This window comes from Neovison vison, chromosome 3 (genome assembly GCF_020171115.1).
Source record: "Neovison vison isolate M4711 chromosome 3, ASM_NN_V1, whole genome shotgun sequence".
Lineage (NCBI taxonomy): Eukaryota > Metazoa > Chordata > Mammalia > Carnivora > Mustelidae > Neogale > Neogale vison.
Window position 1 is genome coordinate 218,478,134 of NC_058093.1, and position 23,820 is coordinate 218,501,953.

The 23,820-nt window shown below is 55.7% G+C and overlaps 2 protein-coding genes and 1 long non-coding RNA gene across 6 annotated transcripts; 2 read left to right on the forward strand and 1 right to left on the reverse strand.

Moving 5' to 3' along the window:
* Nucleotides 1-1,275: 1,275 nt before the first annotated feature.
* Nucleotides 1,276-5,719, forward strand: CASTOR1 (cytosolic arginine sensor for mTORC1 subunit 1). Of its 4 annotated transcripts, none has more exons than XM_044243931.1 (9): nucleotides 1,279-1,428; nucleotides 2,043-2,113; nucleotides 3,298-3,485; nucleotides 3,571-3,703; nucleotides 3,972-4,098; nucleotides 4,485-4,598; nucleotides 4,770-4,852; nucleotides 4,954-5,048; nucleotides 5,179-5,719. In XM_044243931.1, exons 1-9 carry the CDS (start codon nucleotides 1,316-1,318, stop codon nucleotides 5,245-5,247), a joined length of 993 nt encoding a protein of 330 aa, XP_044099866.1. In that variant the 5' UTR covers nucleotides 1,279-1,315; the 3' UTR covers nucleotides 5,248-5,719. The 4 variants fall into 4 exon arrangements, with proteins under 4 accessions (XP_044099869.1, XP_044099866.1, XP_044099867.1 ...); XM_044243932.1 differs by having other exon boundaries at nucleotides 3,975-4,098; XM_044243934.1 differs by lacking the exon at nucleotides 4,954-5,048 and having other exon boundaries at nucleotides 1,276-1,428.
* A 6,061-nt stretch (nucleotides 5,720-11,780) lies between these two features.
* On the reverse strand, nucleotides 11,781-19,582 carry LOC122902028. Its single transcript, XR_006383727.1, has 3 exons — nucleotides 19,500-19,582; nucleotides 13,917-14,253; nucleotides 11,781-11,877 (listed from the first exon to the last, which is right to left on the reverse strand). It is a non-coding gene; the product is annotated as an uncharacterized LOC122902028 (long non-coding RNA).
* On the forward strand, nucleotides 18,754-21,613 carry OSM (oncostatin M). Its single transcript, XM_044241081.1, has 3 exons — nucleotides 18,754-18,787; nucleotides 20,379-20,512; nucleotides 21,065-21,613. The coding sequence occupies exons 1-3, from the start codon at nucleotides 18,754-18,756 to the stop codon at nucleotides 21,611-21,613; spliced, it is 717 nt and encodes a 238-aa protein (XP_044097016.1).
* The last annotated feature ends 2,207 nt before the right edge of the window (nucleotides 21,614-23,820 follow it).

Here is a 23,820-nt window from a genome sequence, read left to right on the forward strand (position 1 = left end):
TGTTCCAGGGATCATTTGAGCCAGAGAGTCAAGGGCTGGAGGGTGCTGCCCAGCTTCCATCCACCTATAGTAGAGGTTCTTGAGCACGAGGCTTGTGTAGGCCTGTTGGGTCCCCAGTCAGGCCAGAGGGCGGCTTTAACCTTTTGGTTCAAAGCCTCAGATCTGAAGCCAGAGGATGCTCAAGCCAAAGTCCCCCCAGAGCATGCTGTGTCTGTTCTGCTACAGAGCCAGCCTAAGTGTGTTGATACCTGCTTAGCCTTGGGAGTCTTCTTAAATGTGAGGCAGCCAGAGCAGAACCCAGGTCTAATGTTGAAATGACCCCAAATTAGTCTAATAAGCCTCAGATCTGGGGCATCTGCCAGTGCTGGGGGCCTCTATGGGCATGGAGCAAGTTTACATGTGCTTGTGCTGGGGCCAACTGGGTTCTGCTAATGGCTGCAGCCTTTGGGAGACCTCAGGAGGCTGAAATCTCAGGTTTGAGATCTGAGTACCCAGTGAGCCTCAGATACATGGGCCTGTCCCCTGAAATTTGGGCCTTTGGGCATCCCCGGCCCAAGCACTTAGTCTTGAAGGGTCTCAAGCCATAAGCCTGGCCACCTTCATCCCCTACGTAGCCCACGGTATGTTACTCAAATATAAATGGCTGGGGTCCTCCCTATCTCTATGATCCTTTTGAGTACTCGCCTTCTTCCTCCATAAGGGGAAGGAGGGAGAAAGGACACTTTGTGGGGAGAGAATCAGTCACCAGGACTGTACAGCCTATCCCTATCCCTCCATACTCCAGAGTTTTCTGGGCAGCACTCTGGACCCAACTGAACCCCGGTTCGTCTCGCTGCCCTTCGGAACTTCAAGGATATCAATCATAAGACTGAAGGACAGAAACCATTCCCCATCTCCTTCCTGTTTCCGACCCCAGCGAGGAAGGCGACCTACGGAAAACGCAGAGCCCCCGAGAAGGGGCGCGGCACGGGCGGGGCCTAGAGGACTCGAGCGGGGTGGGATCAGCCCGTGATCCCCGAAGCAATCCTAAAGGGGAGGAGTCATCAGAGGCGGGGCTCAGCGGGCTGGAACCTAAGGGATGAGGCTCCGGCCCTAGGAAGGAGGCGTGGCCACTCTGGATAAGCAGCCCGCCCCTCAGGGCGTGGCTGTCAGGAAACTGGACGCGGCGTGGGGCTGGGAGGGTCCGCCGCGTAGCTGGCGGCAAGGACGCGGCCGCGCGGCGGCTCCTTTAAGCCCCCGGCACCGCCCCTACCGCCCCGCCCCCGAGGGCGGCCTGGGTCTGGTTGGCAGCGGCGTCAGGTCCGCGCGGACCGTGATGGAGCTGCACATCCTGGAGCACCGGGTGCGGGTGCTGAGCCTTGCCCGCCCAGGTCTCTGGCTCTACACCCACCCGCTCATCAAGCTACTCTTCCTGCCCCGCCGCAGCCGGTGCGCGCCCGGGTTCGGGGGCACAGGTGGGGGTGGGCTCCGCTGTTGATCCGGGACAGGTTCGGGAGATTAACATCGCCGCGGGGCGAGCTGGAGCGGGCGGGGAGGGCGCTTCTCCTTCCTACCCTCCTCCCGCCGCCATCCGGCTTGGGCCTACCCTCCCCGGGACCGCCGCGCCTATCCGGCGCCGTCAGGCCCCCTTCCAGGGCCAGTTAAGGCGCAAACAACCTGGGGTGAGCAATGCTTAACTCCAAGTGGTGTCAAATGGGGGCAGTTCCTTCCAGGCGACAGCGGGGAGCTTCTTACAGATGCCTCCCATCGGGTCAGAGGGGCTGGTCTAGGGGCCCCAAAGTCCGGCACCCCTAGAGCTGTAGTCGTGGGTGAGCCTCTCCTCCTTCCCGGAATGGAGGGTTGGGAGCTTCTACAGAGGTCCGGAGACGAAAACCAGTTCGTGATTCCGGAGATAAGGCCCACACCCACTGGCCCGGGAGAGAAAATTGAGGCTTGAGGGGGCAGGGAGGGGCTCAGCAGGGTCTTTCTGGGCGAACTGGAGCGAGATCCTGCCTGCCCCCTCCGCCCAACCCAGGCTGAAGATGCCCCCCACCCTCATCCAGGTGCAAGTTCTTCAGCCTGACGGAGACCCCTGAGGATTACACGCTCATGGTGGACGAGGAGGGCTTCAAAGGTGGGGGCTGGGCTGGGGAAGGATGTGCTCCCCTCTTTGTGGGATTCTCACTAGATCCTGGGATCCAAAGTCACAAGAGTTGGGGCTTTGAAGGCAGATGGGTCTGGGTTCGAATTCGACTACTACCACTCACTGGCTGTGTGCCTTTGAGCAAGTCACTTCCTCTCTCTGAGCTGTTTGTTTCCTCTTATGTAAAATGGCATAGTTATGGTTCTGATCTAATAGGGTCCCATGAGAACTTTTTAGACAGGGCTGTGAAGGGCACTTAGCAGCCTCAGGCCAGTAGCTGGGTCTCAGTTACAATTCAGAGCAAAAATCAGGGTTTCCTGTGCCAGTTATATCCCCCGGGGCCATTATTTTTCCCTGGACTTCTCTCTCTGGTGCCAATCACCTCCTCCCTGGCTGGTCCGGGAACTCCAGGAGTAGGAGGGTTGGGAAAGGAAAAGCAGGAGCGGGCAGCCAGCCCACCTCAGGGTCCTGGGGAGCCTCCTGGCTGCACTTGGGAGATTAGCAGCCACCCGGGCTCTGGCTCCTGCTCTGGACTGGACGCCAGCCTGATTCCTCCCTGGTCTCTGAAGCTGACATCTAGCTCCTACTCCTGCCAGCCTGACCCCTCCTCACGGGCCTGCACCATCAGGCCACGAAACTGAGGTTTGGCCTATCCTCCACTACAGCCCTTCAGGCCTTAATTTCCCGAATTGTACTGCAGGAAAGTCTGGGTATGCGGAGGGACAAGGGCATCCCTCAGCTAACCTGATTTGCTGGCGCCCCCTGGTGGTTCAACTTGATATAAAGCCTTAATCCACAGACTGCTGTCACGAGTGAGGTATAAACTCTCATCCCATTTTACAGATAAGGAAACTGAGATTCTGAAGTTAAATCATTTACCGCAGGTCAACACAAGTAAATGGTGAAGCTGGGATTTGAACCCAGGTCTGTCTGAATTTGGAGCTCCAGTCTTAACTGGGAAGTTTCCATCCCTAGCAGGCCAGCACTTGAAGCACTTTGCAGTCCTTGCACACATGCGGTTCTCCGGAGCAGAACTTGGGAGAGGGAGACAGCCCCCGTCTCCAGACCTGCCCTTACCTTGGTAGAACCCCACCGTCCCCTCACCCCCACCACAGGGTAAAAGGGGCAGGGCTTGCCCCGTAGGCTCTGACATGGTGTGTACTTCCTGCTCACAGAGCTTCCCCCATCTGAGTTCCTTCAAGTGGCTGAGGCCACATGGCTGGTGCTGAACGTGTCATCCCGCAGCGGTGCGGCAGTGCAGGCTGCTGGGGTCACCAAAATCGCCCGCTCAGTTATTGCACCGTTGGCGGAGCACCATGTGTCTGTGCTGATGCTGTCCACTTACCAGACGGACTTTATCCTGGTGAGTTTTCGGCAGGCTCCAGGGCGGGGCAGGGTGGGCCTGGGGGCCTGGGCACTAACATGATACCTCGTCCCCTGTGGTCCAGGTTCGGGAGCAGGACCTGTCTGTGGTGATCCACACGCTATCCCAGGAGTTTGACATTTACCGAGAAGTGGGCGGGGAGCCTGTGCCTGTTGCCAGGGATGATTCCAGCAATGGCTTTCCCCGTTCTCAGCATGGTGAGGCTTCCCTCTAACACCCAGACCTAGGGAGGGCCTCCTCTTCACACTGGGCCCCTTCCCTTGTGAGGGTTGGTCTGTAGGCATGGGGATACCAGCTGACACCGGCTGCCTCCCAAGATAGGGAGATGTGGTGGAAAGAGAGCACGAGTGTAAAAAGTACCCACAGAGCATGATCCTACACCCCTCCCAGGCCCCTCCCTATCTGGCCACCAGGCGGCGCCCCAGCCCACAATCGCCCTGACAGCCGCTGCCTGGTCCCTCCTAGCAGGGCCCAGCCCCACCGTGCATCCCATCCAGAGCCCACAGAACCGCTTCTGTGTCCTCACCCTGGACCCTGAGACCCTGCCAGCCATCGCAACCACGCTCATCGATGTCCTCTTCTACTCATACAGGTGCGCCTTGTTTGCACCTCATGTCTTTGTCCTCACACGGTTTTTCCCTGTGCTGTGTCCCACCATTCTGCCACTCTGTGCCCTGTTCTGTGTCTTGGGTTCCTGGCAGCCTGGGGTAACCATGTACCCCTGACTGATGTTCAGAGTAGATCCCAATGTCCCAGGTGCAGCCCCTTCCTGTAGTGTGAACTGAGACAACCCTGAGTCAGGCCATCCCAGGGGTCCAGTGTCTTTGGACAAGGTGAGAGTCATCGTCCTCTCCCGCCTCCCACCCCCATCAGGAGACCAGGGCCCTCAGACAGGGCAGGAAAGCGGCCCAGGGAGTGGGAGGACATGCTGTGGGCTGAGTGCCCTGAAGAGCCCTTGAGCCTCCTTTCCTTTTCCAGTGCCCCCAAGGAGGCAGCCTCTGGTGGTACCGAACCCAGCTCCATTACATTCTTTGCCTTCTCCCTCATCGAGGGCTACATCTCCATCGTTATGGATGCTGAGACTCAGAAAAAGTATGTGACCCCCTAGGCCCTGGGGACCAGAGATCCCAAGCCCAGCACTAGGGAGGGGGGAGGCAGAGCATCAGACTCTGATGTCACCAGGTCACCCTGCTTCCAGGGGCTCACATTGGGGCAGGGAGGGGTTGGGTGGGTGCCCTGCCCACTACCCACCTGCCTCTCCAGGTTCCCCAGTGACCTCCTGCTGACCAGCTCCTCAGGAGAGCTGTGGAGGATGGTACGCATCGGTGGACAGCCTCTGGGCTTTGGTGAGGGATGCTTCTTTCATGTTGGGGACTTGGAGAGGACCTGGGCGGGGTGGCCAGGATGATCCACATGGACTCCCCCCATCCCCCCCAATAACCCTCAGATGAGTGTGGGATCGTGGCCCAGATCGCAGGCCCCCTGGCTGCGGCCGACATCTCTGCCTACTACATCAGCACCTTCAACTTTGACCATGCCCTGGTGAGCGCCATGGGTTGGGCTCCTGGAAGGACACTGAGGCCGGGGAGGGTGGGGAGGGTGCAGGATGTAGTCCGTCTAGGCCAGGAGGTCAGCGTGGCCCTGACCCCTCCCTCTGTCCACCGGCCCACAGGTGCCTGAGGACGGCATCGGCAGTGTCATTGAAGTCCTCCAGCGACGGCAGGACGGCCAGGGCTCCTGAGGCCACCTCGTTCTCCCTTCGCCCCAGTCTTCCAGAGACTTCTCTAAGCTATTTCCTCAAGCTCTGGGATGAGCCCTCCCCACCGCCTCCATTCCTGCTGGGCACCCCCCCTTCTGCTCTCTGTATGTAAGCTGCGTGCAGGCACTGGCTCTCATGTGGACACGCGTGTCTGCCCACGCAAGGGAACACGGTGCTCTGGGCTTCCTCCGGGAACCCCTCACCCCATCACTCCCTGCTCGGCCTCAGCGTTTGCACATTCCCTGCCTGAGGTCTGAGCCATCGCCCCCACCCTCAGCGCCCCAGGCCAGCTGCTCCCTGGATAGGGCCCTGATTTCCGTTCTGCCTCTGGCTGGGTTGCCTTCCCTGGCCTGGTGATTCTGACAGTGCCTGCCCCTCTGGGGGCCTCCGAGAAAAGTATTTTTACATCTCTCTCCCTTTTTTATTGACTTAATAAAGGCCTTGGAGTAATGAAGGGTTGGGCTGTGGCCAGTGGGTGTTGTCTGAGTTTGGACATGGCTGCTCTGTTCCTCCTCCCAGCCCCTCTGCCGGAAGTCCTGCTCTGTCCCTATGTTGCCGGCTCCGGCTGGGCTCACCTGACTCAGTTCTCACCTCTGAGAGAAATTGAACCTTTGAGAAGAGAAGTGACTTGGCCAAGGTCACCTGATTCCCATCCATGGCTACCTGCCTCTGAAGCCCAGCCTCTTCCTTCCTTCCTTGCTGTTTCTGGAATAGCCCAGAAAGTACTGAATGTGGTTAGAGATTCTGAGATCCTTTTGTCTGGAGGTCCGCCAGCCTTCCCTGCCACCGTGGGTGTGACTGGCCTGTTGTGAAACCCCTCAAGGAGGACCCAAAAGCACCCTTCTTCCAGGCTGCTGCCTGCTTGCCTTTGGACCATGCCTGAGTCATGGAGGCCCCTCACGGGAGTTCTTGTTGGCCAAGAGATCAATTAGTTCTTGTCACCAGGGCTTGCCTGGAGTAGTAGTGGGAGGGGGCCAGCCAGAGTGGGGACCTGGGTGCTAGAATGACAGGATGGGTGTAGAGGCCACCTGCAAAGCACTCTGCCTTCACAGGCTGCCTTCCTAGGCCAGAGGCTCAGTGCGTGGGCCCAGGTTTCCTGTCGCAGAGGGGGTGCCTCCTCACTCCGTGAGACCAGGATTCCACTGTGAGCCTGATGGGACCCTACAGATGTCCCCGGGGAGGTTATCAGGTACCCTCAGCCCAGACCCGCCCGCACTTAAGAAGGGAAGAAGGGTGTGACTTCGCCGTATTCAGAGGTCACCGTGGCTCCCCAGAAAAGCCAGAACGGGGGCCAGTCCTCTGGCAGTGTGCCCGCCCTGCCCCTGGGAACCCAGGAGCTGCAGATCACAGGAACAGAGCGCAGCAAAGGCCAGCCGGTGAGTGAACGGTCAGGGACCCTAGGCCAGCCCCTTCCCCTCAGCCTCTGTTTCCTCATGTGTATCAAGATCTTGGAGGCAGGTCCTTCAGTACCCCTCTACTTCTTGGCGCTGGGAAGGGGTCATTGCTTTGTAGTTTGACTTTCAGGGGGAAGAGGGAGTTCTGGCTTCTCTCTGGAGGGCACAACTTGGACCCTGGCTCAAAGGATGTCCTGGGCTAAGTGGGGGCTTTAGAACCAGAATCCTTGAGATTCCCAACTCTGTAGGTAGAGAGTTCCTGGGTCCCATGTTCAGCTCCGGGGGATCCTGTCCCATCTGTCTGCTTGTGAGTCACTGCCTAATTTGGGTATTTCTGTTATCCTGGCTTTCCAGGTGCATCAGGCTTTGCCTAGTCCCTCAAACCAGGCCCTAATCTGGCTTTGGTGCCAGGTGCTTCCCATAGGACTGGCCTGGGTAAGGGGGCTCCAGTGGTCTACTCTGACTTGGACCCAGGTCAGTGTGGAGGGGTTTTAGGTCCCTGGGCATTAGGGTCCTTGGGGGTCACTGGGTCAGCTTGACCGTCAACAGGTTATAAATGGGGAGATCTGCTCTGGGATTGCCAGGGACCCGAGGACCCACCTGGGGTCAGAGCACAGGGCTTGGGAATTGACTGGCGCACACTCTGCTGAAAGGGGGATGTGACCATGGCCTCACATTTGTCTAATGCTCTCGGTGCCATCACACAGACAGGGCTTAAGCTGTGCCAGGCTGTGGCGGAGCCTCACAGAATCACCTCTTTGTCCCACCTGAGCCCCTGGACAGTTACAGAACAAAGGAAGTCTGTCTGGTTAGCCCAGGCCTGGAGTTAGGCTCAGCTTGGATCATTCATAACTAAGGTTGGGGGTGTTCACTGGCACATAGTCCATGTCCTTGTCCTTCCAACCCTGGGCACACTCATGCACCTGTCCACATCAGCACAGCCATTCCTGAGTGCAGGGGTCAAGGCCCCAGACTGCAGAGCCCAAGTGCCCATCCTCATAAAGACAGCAGCCCGTGCCTGGGGAAGGCCTTTAGTAGAAAGTAGAGTAGAAAGGTGCTCTCAGCCCTCCGACTGCCAGCCTAGTGTCTGGCATCTGCTGGAAGGATGTGAACCTGGGGTGGGGGGTGCTCTTAGGTGGGTGGGGATGGGAGATGAGGAAAGCTCAGGCAGGTACCCGCAGTGGCTCATTTCTATCCTTTCAGATTTTACCTGCCCATACAGGGCGAATGAACTTGTGAGTCCTCCTTGAAATTATTTGAGCAGAAATTCAGGGTGGGGGCACCCTGAATCATCCCCACCTCTGCCAGGTAGGGCTGTCTGGTTTAGTGCTTATTGCCAAGTCACCCCAAAGCTGGCTTCTTGGTCCTGTGTAGAAGGGAGAATAAACCCTTACCTTCTTAGATGTCCCACCTGGCACCAAGATCCCACCTGGTGGGAAGGGACCAGGCAGGAGGGCAGCCCCCCTGCAGCTAGCTGACTGAGTACCAGGAAGCTGATTCCCCCAGCTGTGCAAGAGGTGGGAAAGGGATGTGCTCCATTCATTCGTGTATTCAAAGCACGCTCTCATTACCCACCCCGCCTTTTGAGAGGAAACTGAGAGCAGAGAGGAGAAGGTGCTTGCCCGAGGTCACAGAGCTGGGCATGGCAAAATGAGAATTCAAAAAGGTTAACATTGGGCATAGCCTGGGGAGGTTCCCTGGGGGAAGGGACACTTTAGCTGAACCCTGAGGGATGGGGATGGTTTTGCAAGCTCCCTCGCAATCCCAGCTGTCTGCGTCGGTGGCAGGGAGTGAATGTGTGGGCAGGCACGCGAGGCCTGGCCCTGGCTCCTTCCTGACCCCGGGCTGGGCCCAGTGGGTGTGTTGGGCAATGGCCGTGGTTTGTCTCACTTTCCCAGGCGGAACCTGGTGCTGGTGTTCTAGAGCCAAGGGTGCCACAGACAGTGGTGCCTGGAGCTGCTTTCTCAGGGGAATCTGTCATGATGCCAATGGGGATGTTTTCCAGGTGCCTGTGCTTGTAATCAGTGCAGACCTCTGAGTGCATCTCTGCAGATGGGCCTGTTTCAGCCAGAATGTGTGTATGTCTGTCTGTCCACGCATGAATCCATATGTCCCAACGCGTCCTTGGGCCTCTGTGGCCCTACGTGCATCCGATTTTGTCCGAAATCAGCTGTGTGCCTGGCTGTGTTTCTGCACGCGTCCTGTGTGTGCGTGGCCGGAGGCGTCTGTGCCTGTTTGTGCACGTGTGGACACGTGCTGGTGCCAGTGTCTGTACGTCTGCTCCCGTCTGTGGCAGGTCAGTTTCTGTATGTCCGTGTGTAGCAGGGCAGGAATCCACATCTGGTGTTTTTGTGTTCACATGTGTGTCCGTATGTACCCTCCTGTCCACTTTCCTTCTCCGGGCCCACATCCCCCCAGGCCTTCCTGCCTCACCCTAATCTCAGGACGCCCAGCTTCCTGCAGTCACCAGGGGACTTCTGGGCTGTGCTGGGTGTGCCCCAACTCTACCCCTCCACCTTCGCCCTCCACCCCAGCTGCCTCAGCCTCCTCAGTCTCCCTCCTACCTCTCTGTCCACTCCTCCTCTGTCCCTCGTCCTCTGTCTGCAGCCTGAAGCAAGCCTGGCCTGCCTTTCTGCCCCTCCATCTGGACCCCCCACGGGGACACAGAGAAATCGACACCCAGCACCCCCCACCCCCGCCCGCCCACTATGAGCTTGAGCTTCCCACTCCTCCGTCTTCCACAGCCGGGCCCTCCACACTTCCCTGGGTCCTGATTCAGCCTTCAGTTGTCCTCACCTGTGCTTCCCCGGCTTCCTCCTGGTCCCTGTCATCTGGCTGCGCAAGAAATCTTGGTGCGACCCCTCCCTTCCCGTTCACTAGCCTTCGGCAGACCCTTGCTCAGGAGGTCTGCCTTTGAGACCTCCCAGCAGCAGCAGCTCTTCAGCTGCTCTGCCGCTCTGCCATTGTGCCTTGCCCTTGACTTGTTCTCCCCTGCTGCTGGGAGCTTCTGTGTGGGGCGGCTGCCAGGCCTTCAGGCTGTCCTGAAGGCTTGCCCTGGCCTTTGAACTTGAGGTGAGCCTTCTCTAAGTCGGCAAGCAAGAGCTCTGGGACAGGCCCTAACTAAGCAGTAACAGGAGGCGCTGTGGGAGGTCTCTGACTCTGTCCTGCCCCTTGGCTTTCCTGGAGTTGCCCTGTTTTTAAGCTCTGCCTTAAAAAAAAAAAATTTAAATTGAGGTGAAAGTCACATAATACATAATTGACCATTTTCAAGTGGTGAGGTCAGTGGCATTTAGCATATTCACAATGTTGCGCAACCACCACCTGTAACATTTTCGTCACCCCGAAAGGAAACCCCACACTCGTCGCTAGTCCCTCCTCATTCCCCTTCCGACCAGCCCCCCGCCACGGCCAATCTGCATCCTATCTCTGTGGATTTCCCTGTTCTGGACATTTCACATAGGCAGAATTAGATAATATGTGACTCTGGGCCTCTAGCTTGTTTGACTCAGCCTGGTGTTTTTGCGGTGCGTATTTTATCAGTACTGCCAATTCCTTTTTCTGGCTGAATAAGTGGACATACCACTTTTTAACAATTCATGATCTGTTGGTGGACATTTGGGTTCCCACCTCGGGCTATTAATGTGGGGGCGCCCAACATTTGTGTTTTCTGCCATCTCCCGCTTCTCTTCCTTCCTTACATGCGTGTTCTGTGGACAAGGTGACCTGGCCCCAGCTGACCACTGTCCATCACCCATTGAATGTCCACCAGTTGGCCTTTGGACAGAGCAAGCTTTGATGGCCTTTTCTCCCCTTGGAGTTGCAGGATGTATTTTCTTTTCTTTTTCTTTCTTTCTTTCTTTCTTTTTTTTTTTAAAGATTTTGTTAATTTGGGAGAGAGAGAGAGAGAGCATGAGGTGGGGAGGGGCAGAGGGAGAAGCAGACTCCCGCTGAGCAGCGAAGCCTGATGTGGGGCTCCATCCCAGGACCCTGAGATCATTACCTGAGCCAAAGGCAGACACTTAACTGACTGAGCCACCCAGGTGCCCCTGTTTCTTTTTTTCTTATCAAGATAAACACCCAGAGTTTCCTTAGCAGCTCTCCAAGAATAAGAAGGGGAAGAAGGCAGGTCTTCCACAACGCCTGTCCCAGGTCATTTCCTCCAGGCATCCCTGCCAATGAGTCCCACCTCTGTGTCCTGGACTTCCCCTTGGGACCAGGGCTATCATTTGCGGACAGCCCCATGGGGACCCTGGCTGGTCCCCTCCATCTTTCTCCAGTTGCTCTCTCTGTTGAGCCGAGTTTTTGGGCTTTTGCAGCAGTTGGCACCAAGAGAAGTCTCCAAGCCCATCCCACTTCCTCTCTCCATCTCCTCCACCCCTCCTGCTTTCATCCTCATACTGGTGCAGGACAAAGGACTCCCCATGCAAGTGCCAGGAAACCAGCTCAACTAGCAGAAAATAGACTGACATCATTGTCCTGTGTAGCTGGGACAAGTGTGGGGCTGGTCCTGGCTTCAGGCAGAGACCAGGGTTCAGGGAAGTTGCTTGGCCTCTCCAGCTAGACCGGCCATATTCTCACCCACTTTATCAGACCGCACCCCACCCCATGGAGCTGGGGAAAGTGGCTTTTCACAGCGTTAGATCTGTGACATCCCAGCTCCAAAGGCTTGGCCATGTAAGGGAGGCCTGTCTCCTGAGTCTGACGTCAGTCTTGGGGAAGGATTCTGACTGGTTCTGCTCGGGATGCAGGTGCAGTGCTAGACTCCAGGGTACCACGAGGATCAGGCTGTGTTGGGTGCTCCCTCCTAAGCCTAGAGTAAGAAATGAGTAGGCTGACAAATGGTGGGTTTCCAGATCACATGCTGGATGTTGGCTAGTGTGTTTATTCACCCTTCAAGACCTGGATATAAAAAGGCATTCACAACAAATTCACTTACCTGGAAGCCTAGTCTTGCTGATCTACACCCCATGCATAGTCTGGTGCCTGACACATATAATGAATTACTTAAATACAGGTTGAAGAAGGGCCTAAAAAGCCACCATCCTTCATCTGTCTTGGCAAAAGGCAGGATTATCCCCTCCAGTGAAGACTGGTCTCTTTCTATCAGGCTGTCAGGTGCCGCTTATGGATTTCATTCTGAAGTGAATTCTTTAAAGGAAGTAGGAGAAATGCCTTATGTTTTTCTTTTTCAGCTTGTTTTCCAGGGAAGTGTTGAAATCTGCAGTGGGTGAAGGAATATATTTTGAATTCACTTTTTTAAAATATCATAAAGGAAAAAGTCAGCGTCTTTAAAAATCAAGGCTTCCTAAAAAAAAGAGAGAGAGAGAGATCATGTGCTTTGGTGTATTGTGAGTGATATAATTCTGATTTCCTTGAGGAAAGGTGACCAAGAGAAGGCACGAGAAAGGCTCCAAGAGAACCTGTTCCTGCCCAGCAGTGAGGTGGACCTGCACTTCCGGAGGCCTGGCTGCAAGTGTACTGGATGTGGGAGGCACACATCTGGGTCCTGCAGCCTGGAAGCCACGGCTGACCTTTCCTGGGGCTTCTACAGATGCCCACATCTGTATGGCCGGTCGTTCATCCAGTCACTAAGGACTTATTGAGCACCTACTAAATTATATGGCCTATGCTGTGCTCTGGAGAGGCCATGAGGAGCCATGGAATTTGAGGGGGATGGGTAGGGACCAGCCTGGGGTGGGAAAAGTTCCAGGAGGGCTTCCCTGGAGAGGTGAAGCTTGGTCTGGGTGACAGTTCATTCAGTAGGAGGAGATTCAGGCAGTGGGAACAGCATATGCAAAGGCCATGGGGTGAGAGCTCTGCTCCCCTGAGGGACTGACGAAGGTGAGAGAAGGTGATGGCTTAGAGAGGTGCGGGTGAGGCTGGGGAGGTGGGGAGGGCCTGGTGGCTGTGGTAATGGCCTTGGCCTTACTGAACGTCATGTGAAGCCGGGGGAGTGTTTTAAGCAAGAGGGTGGCACCAGGCTGTGTACTACAAGCCCCCCAGAGGGGCTGTAATGGCAGTAAAGCCATTTTGTGGGTGGTCCCATTTCCTCCCTCCCTGTCGGTTAGACTTCAGCCACACCTGCTCCTCTCTAAACTAGACTGGGGCGCCTGGGTGGCTCAGTCGTTAAGTGTCCACCTTCAGCTCAGGTCATGATCCCAGGGTCCGGGGATCGAGCCCCACATCGGGCTCCTTGCTCATCAGGGAATCTGCTTCTCCCTCTCCCTCTGTGATCTCTCTCACTCTCTCTCAAATAAACAAAATCTTAAAAACAAATGAATAAACTAGACCGAGGCAATCTTGCTTGGTGGGCAGCTCGTGACGTTCCCTCCACATGGAACTTGTAGCATCTCTTTCCTGCATTTCTGCCAGTTAAACTGGCATTTTCTTTCCAGACCTGTAGAAACACCAACCCTCTCCCCCAGTCACTCCCTGGCTGGCCCTTGACCAAGTGGATCTCCATCTTCCCACTGCAAAAGCCATATGTTTTCACGCTTGTTGCACCATGTGGCTGCGTGAGCTCTGGGCAAGCCACAGTGTGGATGGCGTGCTGGCCAAGCATGTGGGCCGAGGACAGCTGCCCACACTCAAACTTGCCTTTGCTCCCTCCTAGCTGTATGACCTCCCACCATCTGCCCCGTCTCTCGGGCCTCAGTTACCCCATCTATAGGGTGAGACAAAAGATCTCTGTGAGGATGGCTGGGAGGGGTCACAGAGCCAGCCTGGAGTAGATGCTCAGAACTGGTCTCAGCACACAGAGACATCTCTGATTATTACCACTGGGCAAACAGCACATGCCTGGGACACCTGGACATATTTGGCAGGAATGTAAAGTTTCAAAATAGGCATTGTATGTTGTCATCATGAGAAAAGTCAGGATTCCGTGGGACTTGCCGGTCCTTGTTTAATGGTTAAGGTTGCTTTTACTTACAGTGACATTTCAGTGCTCAGAGCCACTAAGGGACCCCATGGGGCTCCATAGGGTTCTAGGCCCTCTAGCGTTCATCTCTCCTGTCCCCTCATCTGACAGAGAGGACCTTGGTCTCAGAGAGGTGGTGAGGGGGAAGTTGTTCTAGGCTAATCGGAGAGAGGGTAGAGGGGCAGCACTCTGATCTCCTGGTCATCTCCCCTCAGAGGGGGACACATCCCCCCATCCCTTCACTGCAAACAGTAAGAGACTCCTGAACAGAAGATAGTTCCTTCTCTGCTGCACTTCCCTCAGTAGGTATTCAGGCCTCTCGCAGGGCGCTCACTTACCCAATTTGGGGGAGGCATTGGGCACATGGGGGACATGGCTTCCCACGCTATGGACACACCAGATCCCAGAAGAACTTTGGCAGTTCTCAACCGAAGAATCCTTCAGCTCAGGATGACCTCACTGGCCTCGTGGGGAGGGCGCTGGTAGATCCTTGCTCACCCCAGGGTTTATGTAATATTTTCTTTCCCAATCGTCGTCAAAGCCAGATGCGCGCCTTTGTCTGTCCGGGTGACTGGCTGGCTGGCGGGTATTTCTGGAGGACTAGCGATGGGCCGGGCGTTGGCACGTGTTATTCACCGAGTTATGTTCCCCGTTCTCTTGAAGTAGTATTTGCCACTGCATTTAAAAAAAATAAAGATACAAAATATTTATTACCAAATTCCTCACTTTAAGTGGGTAATTCACTGGGTTTTTGTCTCTTCAGATGACAGTGCCACCATCACCACAATTTAACTCAAAACCACTTCCATCACCCGCAAAGAAACCCCATGCCCATTAGCGATCACTCCTTGTCCTCAGACCCCTCCGGGCCCAGCGGCCGCTCCTCTGCTTTCTGTCTCTATGAATTTATCTCTTCTGGACATTTCATTCAAATGGAATCGTACAATGTGTAGCCTTCTGTGACTGGTCTCTTTCACTTGGCTTCCTGTCTCTGAGGTTCATCCACAGTCTATCACAAATAGGGACCTCATTCCTTTCTGTGGCTCAGTAAGATGCTATTGTATGGTTAGACCACAATTTTTAAAATCCGTTTTCTGTTGATGGGCATTTGGGTTGCTTCCATTTCTTGGTTATTGTGAATAAAGGCTGCTATAAATATTTGTGTGCAAGTTCCTGTGTGAACACGTGTTTTCAATTCTCTTGGGTGCATACGGGGGCGTGGAACTCTCACGCATGGGACATCTCTATGTTTGCGTGTTGGAAGGCCTGCTGCTCTTCAAAGCGGTTGTGCCATCTTGAATTCCCAGGAGCCGTATCCTAGGATTCTGATTCTTCCCTGTCCTCGCCAGCACTTGTTACTGTCTGTCTTTGATGACAGGCACCCCAGGGGGCATGAAGAGGTATCTCACTGTGGTTTTCATTTTGCATTTTCCTCAGACTCATTCATTTTGCATTTTCCTGATGGCTAACGATGTTGAGCAGCTTTTTATGGGTTTATTGGGCATTTGCCTGTTTTGAAGAAATAGCTGTCTGTTTCTCCTTTGCCCATTTTATTTTACTTTTATTTTCATTATGTTTCTAGAGATTGATTTATTTATTTTTGAGAGAGAGAGAGAGCGCGGAGAGGGGGGAGGGGCAGAGAGAAAGGAAGGGGGAAACATAAGCAGACTCTGGGTTGAGCACGGAGTTGGGTCTCAGGACCTTGAGATCATGACCTGAGCCAAAACCAAGAATTGGAGGCTTACCCGACTGCACCACCCAGGTGCCTCTGGGGTTTTTTTTGTTTGTTTTTGTTTTTGTTTTTTAAAGATCTATTTATTTATTTGAGAGAGAGAGCATGCCTGGCCAGAGGGAGAGAGAGAGAACCTCCAGCAGACTTCCTGATGAGCACGGAGCTCAAGCTCACCACTCTGCGATCACAGCCTGAGCCAAAACCAAGAGCCGGATGCCTGACCCACCGAACCCCTCAGCTGCGTCCCCCTTTGCCCATTTTAAATTTGGGTTGTCTGCCTCTTGACTGTTACATTGTGCCCCTGCTGTCCACAGGGGAAACTGAGGCTTCGGAAAGGGGACCCGACTAGGCTCATAAGCTCATAAGCAGATGGGGACTGGTAACTGGTAACTGGTAACTGGTTTGGTGTCTAGCTCCCACCCTAGCAGGTCACGGGTCACTGTCTCTCTTCCCAGATGAGTGGCCTCCAATTCTGACCCACCCAGTCCACCACAGGTCTTGTTCTTGCACTTAGAGCCGTAGAGCCTCACAGGCAGAGGGTGGGCCGGAAAGACAGGGGAACAGCAGTTCTGAAGAAACAAGCCAGTCCTCTTTCCCCCTCCGAATCACGAGGACCCAGCTGACGTGGCCCCGGAAGAGGGGACAGCCCGGGCCTGTGGTCGGGGAGCCTATTTATACTGGCTGGGCCGTGTTGCAAGCCCTTCCTGCTGGGGAGAGGGACGTCACTGGGCGCTGACCTCACCAGAAATGCTGACGCATCTTCCCCTCATGCTTTGCTCAGTTGGCCAGCCGGGTCTCCTCACCTTGGGGCACTGCCTGTCCTCCTGCACATCACTGTCCCCTCCCACCAAGCTCCAGGCACTCACCCATCGCCCGCACTCCCCGCAGCCCTCCAACCATGCCCTCCTCTTGCAAGCTGTTCTGGGCAGTGCTTTATCCCTTAAATTCTTGTGTTAAAGACCGACTCCCATAGTACCTCAGAATGTGGCTGTATTTGGAGATAGGGTCCTCAGAGAGGTAAGGCACAAGGAGGCCACGGTGGTGGGTGTGGCCCATCCATTATGGCTGCTGTCCTTCTAAGAAGAGGAGATTAGGACAGACACACAGACTAGGGGTCAACCACATGAGGAGACAGCAAGAAGGTGGCCGTCTAGGAGCCAAGAGAGAGGCTGCAGGATAAATCGACCGTACTGATTGCTCAGACTCAGACTCCTAGCTCCGGGATGGCACTAACAGCCATTTCTGTTGTTTCAGTCCTTCCGTCTGTGCTATGTTGTCAGGGCAGCCTGAGCAGACCAATAGCTAACTCCTCCTTGCTGTCAGTGGCCGTTGCCCTGGGGGCTGCACACAGCACCTCGCTTTGCTGCTCAGAGCATGGTCTTTCAGACTTGAGAGCCCCCTTGTGAACACCACGTCCTCTTAACTGCTCCCATCCAGGGTGATGCCGAAAAAGGAAAGCAAAGGCCTGTGCCTTCCCACCACCCTGAGTGCGAAGGGCGGTCCTCAGTAGCTGAGACGGCCGAGAAGCACTCCAGCCAGCTGTGGCTCTCCAGCCCGGAGCCGGGCCCTGAGTGTCTCAGTTTCCTTGTTCAAGAGAGCCGAGGCATCCCTGCCCTGGTGCTCTCTCCCTTCCAGGGCTGTTGCTGGATGAGATCAGGGATGCTAAATGAAGAAGGATCCCGGCTTGGCATGGGGCCCAGGAAACGGTCTTGCGGGGGTGGGCACAGAGATGAGGAATTGAGCAGAAGCCACGTTCTCAGGAGGAGAATCCAGAACTGGTCCTTGGGGGCGGCGATGGTAGGTGTGGTGAGCGCCATGCTGGGGTGCCAGGGAGTGGGCGGGAGGTGAGGAATAGCCTCCTGGGCATGGGGGTGTGTGGGGGGAAGAGTCTGGTTTTGCCCACTATGGGATCCTCAGCGCTTGGCGGGGGGTGGGCTGGCTCAGAGTAGGGCCAAATAAAAGTTCGTCGAACAAATAAATGAGTAATGGTGAATGTGTCTGCAGAGGATAGAGCAGGTGGGAGCAGCGCTGGTGGCCAGGATGGCTGCCCAACCACCCTCTCTCCTGCCACCTCAGGTCTTCCTGTCCAGGCTCCACAGGCCCAATGCTTTCCCTAGCTGGCAGATTCCAGGGGTCCTACCCTGGTTCTCTGGGCTCCTAAGGCCCTCCTCCCCACTGAGCTCCTGAGGGTGCAGGCCAAAGACCCTCTTCCAAGCCAGGGAGATATGCTGGGGCTGCCTCTCAGCCTCCTTGTCTGCCCTAGGCCAGGCCTCAGTTTACCCTAACAGAGTAGCAGGTTGACTAGAGAGGCATGGTCTCCACAGGGCCTTGACTCTGACATCCACTGAGGTCTGCGAGAAGCGGAAGACTAACCAAAAATCACTATATTTCAGAGAAAGTGAAACCTGGTCCCCAACCATCACCACGGTGACTCCCCCACCCTGGCTTCCCCTCTGAGCTCACAGCTTCCCCATCTCCTCCGCCCCCCACACTAGCCCTCAGCAGCGAGTACTTGGAATTAGACTTTCATCTTTCTTTTTTCCTTCAAAGGACTTTTGCCTTTTATGTCCATGATAGCGGCAGGGCCACGAGCCTGGCCCAGGAAATGCTTTTCGAATCCTCATTTTACAGGTGGGGCTGCTGAGGCCCAGAGACATTAAGTGACTTGCCTCTGGTCACACAGCATGTTGGCAGGCTTGAACCCTAATTTCTTATGTCTCATTTCTCCCCAGAAGACCCCGTCTGTAAAGAAAGGTCCTGGCCGCAGGCAAGGGATCTGGGATAAGGAAGGCTAGTTGTAAGGGGGGTGCATGATGGGAGAAAGGAGATGGCTGCGAGCCCTGGTGGTCCTGGGGCCAGAACCACAATCTAGGGTCTGCCAGCATGGGTCTGGCTCTGTGCCCAGAGCGTGGTGGTTTCTGTTCACAGATGTCCCAACAGTCCCAGCAAGAGGGCGGGAAGGGCACTCAAGAAGGAAGATGTCTCGCTACTCTCAGCTCCAAACCACAGTGACTTGTGAGGCTGTTGGCTCCTGGGCCAAGCCTGACCTGCAGCCCTCCAAGGACCCAGTTGTCACACTCTCCCCTCTATCCTGGGCACAGCTCCCTACAGATGACATGGACCCCCTCGCCCCTGCTCACCCCAGGAAGGCTGAGGCTGCAGTTTGCATCATCTTTGGGAGAGAGCCTGATCTCGAAGAATCAATTCGAAGAAAACAGGAGGAGGAGGAGGCATGCCACCGCACACAGCGCCCATTGGCTGCCCGTGGAAAATTTGGTTTTTGGGGTTATATTCCCAGAAGGCCTGCCCTTCCCCCCTCCCCACCCACCTCACGAGGTGTTGGCCAATCACCCTGGCGGGCATAAAGTGGCTGCCAGCCCGCAAGGCTCCCAGCCAGGAGGTGTCACCCCCAGCAGGCGCCGGCCGGAGCTCGGGCACCCAGCATGCGGGCACAGCTTATGTGGAGGACGCTGCCCAGTAAGTACTTCCTTCCTCTCCACCAGCACCCCGCTTGCTGTGCCCATGGGTGCCAGCGTGGTGCAGGGGCTGGGAAGGCCAGGCGCCAGAAGGATGCTGAGAAGGGGAGAGAGCCAGGAGGTCAGGCAAAGAAAGTGGTCCACTGAGAACAGAGCATCTTCACAGGGTAAAGAAGGAGAATCCCTGGAAGACTTTTAAGCGGAGGTGATATAGAGGTGACTGTGGGAGCAAGAGAATAAGGGAAGGGGACAGATTGAGGTAGAAGCCAGGGAAGCAGGAGGGAGGTGAGTGACGTGCTGGGAGAGGAGGAATCTGCAGACGCTGAACAGAAAAGCAGTGTGATGTCTGGAGGGGCAGTGAGGCTTCCTTGTTGCCCTAACCCACAGGGTCTGGGATGGAGAGACACAGTCCACTAGGCACGGGGACCCTGGAGCCCACACAATCACACAGCACACCTAGCCACACCCACAGGGTGACACACACACAGAGCCATGTGATGTCATTCAGAGCCCTCAATCTCACCGACTTGGGAGCCCCCACATGCAGTCTGGTGCCCCAGGGTGGACTGGCACAACGCTTATGTGTGACCAGTTTGTTCCTCTCGCCTCATGCAGACCTGGACACACACCCGTGAAGACACCCTAGTCCCACGTGAACGCAGCACTCACATGGATCCCCTCCCCGCCCCCCACCCAAGCCCGGCTGCAGATACCTGGGGAGGTAGCGAGGAGCGTCCTATGGTTTCGGTGCCTGGGTGGCCAGCCCCCCAGCTGTCCCCAGCAGCGTCTTCCCCAAGGGGCTGAACGTTCTTAGGAACGGAACATGGTGTCACTGCCTTCCGGGCCATTGCGCCACAGGCCCCTTCCGACCACATGGCTGCCAGTGCCTGGGGGTGGGGGTTGGGTGGATGTGGAGAGGTCGCCAGCAGTAACTATGCCCAACCACCCCCAAGAGTGTGGCTCACAGCATCCCTGGTGGGCCTGATGGAAGTGGCCACTAAAGAAGAGAAGAGGAAGGTGCATGAGGTCGAGAACAGTTCTGGCCTTGTGTGAACTGGGCAAGCCCTTCTCCCTCAGTGCCTTGATTTTCCTGTCAGTAGAATGGGGCTATGGTCTAGATGATCCCACACATCCTTTGCAGACAGAACCTTCTGTGGGAAAGGCAGCCTCTTTTGCTTGTACAGACAGAGCTCTAGGCACCAGGCTACTCCCAGGCTGAGCCCAACTGCGCAGAGGGCCAGGGTCTGTGACAGGGGAGCCCAGAATCTTGGTCCAGAGGTCTTGCAGAGAGCAGCCTTGCTTGGGCTGTCCTTGTCAGATCCCGAGGCTGGCAAGATTGGCAGTTGCGGGAACTCCTCTTAAGGGCCTGCTTGGTGAAGCAGAATCATTGTTAGGGATGCTGGGCTGTGACTCGCCAGGGAGGTGGCGGTGGCCCCAGCAGGTGCGTACACAGTGCCCAGCCCCACCCTCGATGGCACGAAGCCTGAGCCAATGGGCTATGCCCTCTGAGGCCCTGGGGGTGTCCTCCCCTCTGAAAGCCGCTGACCTCCTTCCCCAAGTCAGGTGACATCTTCCCCCCTTCTCTGCCCCAGGTCTGGTCCTCGGACTCCTGTTCTTGAGCACGCCGGTCATGGGCAGCTGTCTGGACAAGGACCAAGAGCTGCTTAGGCAGCTCCAGAAGCAGGCGGACATCATGCAGCGAACCAGCATGCTCCTGCACCCCTATGTGAGCGCCTGGCCCCTGGTGGCATCTGAGTCTCAGAGGACAGCAGGCCTGGGGCACGAGTGAGCCTGGAGAGGATGAGGCCCAATTCCCATTCACGCAACCCCCACTCCAGATGGGGCCGGTGGGGAAACCAAGTCCCTGTGTTATTCCAAGGCCCCCTGGACCTCTCTGGGCCTAACTCTGAAACACCAAGGAGAGGAGAGATCTTTCCCAGCTTGTCCCAATTCCTCAGGTGTAGCAGCAGGGACCCAAACAGAGTCCTGTTCTCCTGAAGCCTATGGTTACGCTCCCTGCATCATAGTCGCCCCAACCAGCCCCCACCCCCAGCATCCTTCTGTCCCTGCTTGCAGACACTGGGGAGTCCTCACCCCTCTCTGGCCTCAGTTTCTTGATCTGTACAATGGGAGGATTGGATGGGATGGGGTGCATGAGGTCCAGCATTTCAATTTCAAGGCAGACCAGAGCAGACGTGTGTGTGTGTGTGTGTGTGTGTGTGTGTGTGTGTGTGTTGGGGGCTTGAGCACTCACGTCCTGATTCTCTTTTCCCTCCAGATCCAAAGCCAAGGCCTAGACAAGGATGGACTGAAGGAGCATTGCCGGGAGCGCCCAGGGACCTTCCCCAGCAAAGAGGCCCTGCAGCGGCTCAGCAGGCAGGAACTCCTGCGGGCTCTCGACACCATGCTGGACCACGTTCTGCACAGACTGATGGCCTTGCAGCGAGACATCCCCAAAGCCCAGGACCTGGAGACAGTGAATAGAGCAAAGCAGAACATTCGCGGGTTCAAGAACAATATCCACTGCATGGCCCAGCTGCTTCCAGGCTCATCAGAGAGGACTGAGCCCGCTCCGATAGGCCCAGGGACATCTCCATCGCCCACCCCCACCCCAGACACCTTCCAGCGCAGGCTCGAAGGCTGCAGGTTCCTGCACGGCTATCACCGCTTCATGCACTCTGTGGGGCAGGTGTTTCGAGAGTGGGCAGAGAGCCCGAGTCGGAGCCGGAGACACAGCCCCCGCCGCGGCCTGCGGAAGGGGGCCCGCAGAGTGCCACTCTCCAGGGGGAACAAGAGACTCCTTCCCCGGGGGCAGCTGCCCCGGTAGTCTTAGGGGACACCCCCGGCAGAGAAAGGATCCGTATGTACTCCCTAGGATGGCATCTCCCCCCAGGGCCTCCAAACCTGCTCCCCTCTGTTCCTCACTTCCCAGAAGTGCACTTTAAGGGGTGGGAGTCAGGCTCCGGGATGGGAGGGTAGGGTCAGGCTATTGAGCCCCCAGCCCTGAATTCGTCAGTCTTAGTGGAGTGTCAGGCCACGCGGGGCCAACTTTCCATTGATTCAGGGGTCTGATGACACAGGCTGACTCATGGCCAGACTGACTGCCCCCCCGCCACTCTGCTCCCCGAGGGCTGCTGGCCCTTCCCTCTCATGACTTACAGAGCCGTTGCCCCCAGACTTCCTCCTTTCCATGGCAGCATGGTTCCAAGGGGAGGGTTAGGGCCTGAGCTGGCCTTCGAAGGCTCATTGTCATTCTGAGGCCAGACACCTGGACATCTGGGTGACCTCACTTTAGGCAGCTGTGACAGATGCAGAGTGTCTTAGAAGGAGCACTGATCTGGGGGCGGGGGTGTCCAAGAACAGGGCTCAGTTCCCAGCTCAACCCCTAACTCACTGTGTGGCCTCAGGCAGGCCACTTTACCTCTCTGGACCTCAGTTTTATTTTTTGTGGTTCAAGCGGTTGGTGTAAAGCCCTCTCCGCTTGATTCAATGACATAGAGCAAATACCCAATGCCTTGCAAATGGGCAGGGCCTGGAGTTCTCTATAGACCTACTGCCTGGAAGGGCCTGGTCTTGGGTCCCGGCTGCTGGCTGCGCCACCTGGTGGTGCATCATTAAAATTTCTCATGCTGAAACTGGTTCTGGAGGGAGGCCCAGAAGGTGCTGGCCCAATTCTTTGGAGGGGTATGACTAATTTATCGATTTTTATCAGTTTTTATCTGTTTCTATTTATAAGGCTTATTTATGATGTGTATTTAATGTTAATATTGTGCCAACATATATTTAAAAAACTTGCCTTTTTCTAAAGCCCTTGTGTCTCTCTGTTGTCTGGTGGGAAAGGATTTGGGGGAGCCTGGCCTTTTGGAGAGACAGGGGCTCCAACTGTGGGGTGTCTCAAACACAGACAGAGCATTTAGCCTGTCTGAACGTGACTCCCCTGAGATACTAGGGGCTAGGGATGACGAGGTTTCGGAGCAAGAGGGAAAGGAGGAAGGCTGGAGCTGTGGGCCCCTGTGCGTGTCTGGCTGGGAGTCCATGTGCTGATGTGGGTTCCATGAAATAGACAAGATACTAACAGATCCTGCCTCAGACACGGCCTGTGACCTGCTCTGTCCTTGAACCTGCTTCTTGAGGGACCCCAGGGGGTAGGAATTCCACCAGGCCACCAGAAAACCGGGCTCCATCCTGATACTCAGAGCCCCGCCTTTTCTTTAATCTTGAAATTTCTTAATGCGTGAAAAGAACATTCCCCGAAACAAAACAGGTGTTGACTTAATACTGAAGCACTATATAAAGGAGCCCCCTTCCCACTTAGTAAATAGGGATACAGTATAAACATCTGTGAAAGAAAGTGGACCCTTGAGGATTAAATGCAAACCCTAAAATTGTGCACGATAGGACATTGTGTATATGCCGATGAAAGCTAAGGCAGCAGCTCCAAAGGAAGAGCTAATAGAAGTGGATGAACTTGACCTGGATCCATCCCTGGGCACCCCACCTCCTGGGACAAGATGGAACAGGACTTAACATCAGGGGTGGAGGAAAGCCTCGTGCAAGTCTCTCTACAATAGATACAATCCACTTTGCAGATGAGAAGACTGAGACTTAGGGAGACTACAGGGAGGGCAGGCGTGTGTTGAATTCACGTCCTTTAGATGCAGGGTGGGAGCAACTTCTGTTACACTCCAGCCTCTGTAACTAGGCCAACAATGTCACTGAGTACCTGAGGGCACAGAGCTCCCAGGCTAGGGGGCAGACAGGCAACAGACACACAGAACCAACAGGACATTGCAGCATGAGCTCAGCAAAAACCAACACAGGGTGATAGAACTGAGTGAGAGACCCAGGCAATAGGGGTGGTCAATGTGGCATCTGGAGGAGGTGAAGCCTCTCCATCAACTCCGAAACCCAGAATGACACTTTGGAGAAGGGGCAGGGCTTGCAGGTGGTGGGAACAGCTAGAACAAAGGCTCCAAGCATTTAAGGATCAGCATAAAGTAACTGGGGGGCATGACTGATTTATCAAACCGGCCC

Excerpts from the sequence above, each read along its gene's own strand:
- CASTOR1 (XM_044243931.1), top strand. The coding sequence starts at position 1,316 with ATGGAGCTGCACATCCTGGAGCACCGGGTGCGGGTGCTGAGCCTTGCC. Across the intron at positions 4,853-4,953 it reads TGGACAGCCTCTGGGCTTTG|ATGAGTGTGGGATCGTGGCC; the intron begins GTGAGGGATGCT and ends AATAACCCTCAG. Across the intron at positions 5,049-5,178 it reads TCAACTTTGACCATGCCCTG|GTGCCTGAGGACGGCATCGG; the intron begins GTGAGCGCCATG and ends ACCGGCCCACAG.
- OSM (XM_044241081.1), top strand. The coding sequence starts at position 18,754 with ATGCGGGCACAGCTTATGTGGAGGACGCTGCCCA. Across the intron at positions 18,788-20,378 it reads TATGTGGAGGACGCTGCCCA|GTCTGGTCCTCGGACTCCTG; the intron begins GTAAGTACTTCC and ends TCTCTGCCCCAG. Across the intron at positions 20,513-21,064 it reads GCATGCTCCTGCACCCCTAT|ATCCAAAGCCAAGGCCTAGA; the intron begins GTGAGCGCCTGG and ends TTTTCCCTCCAG.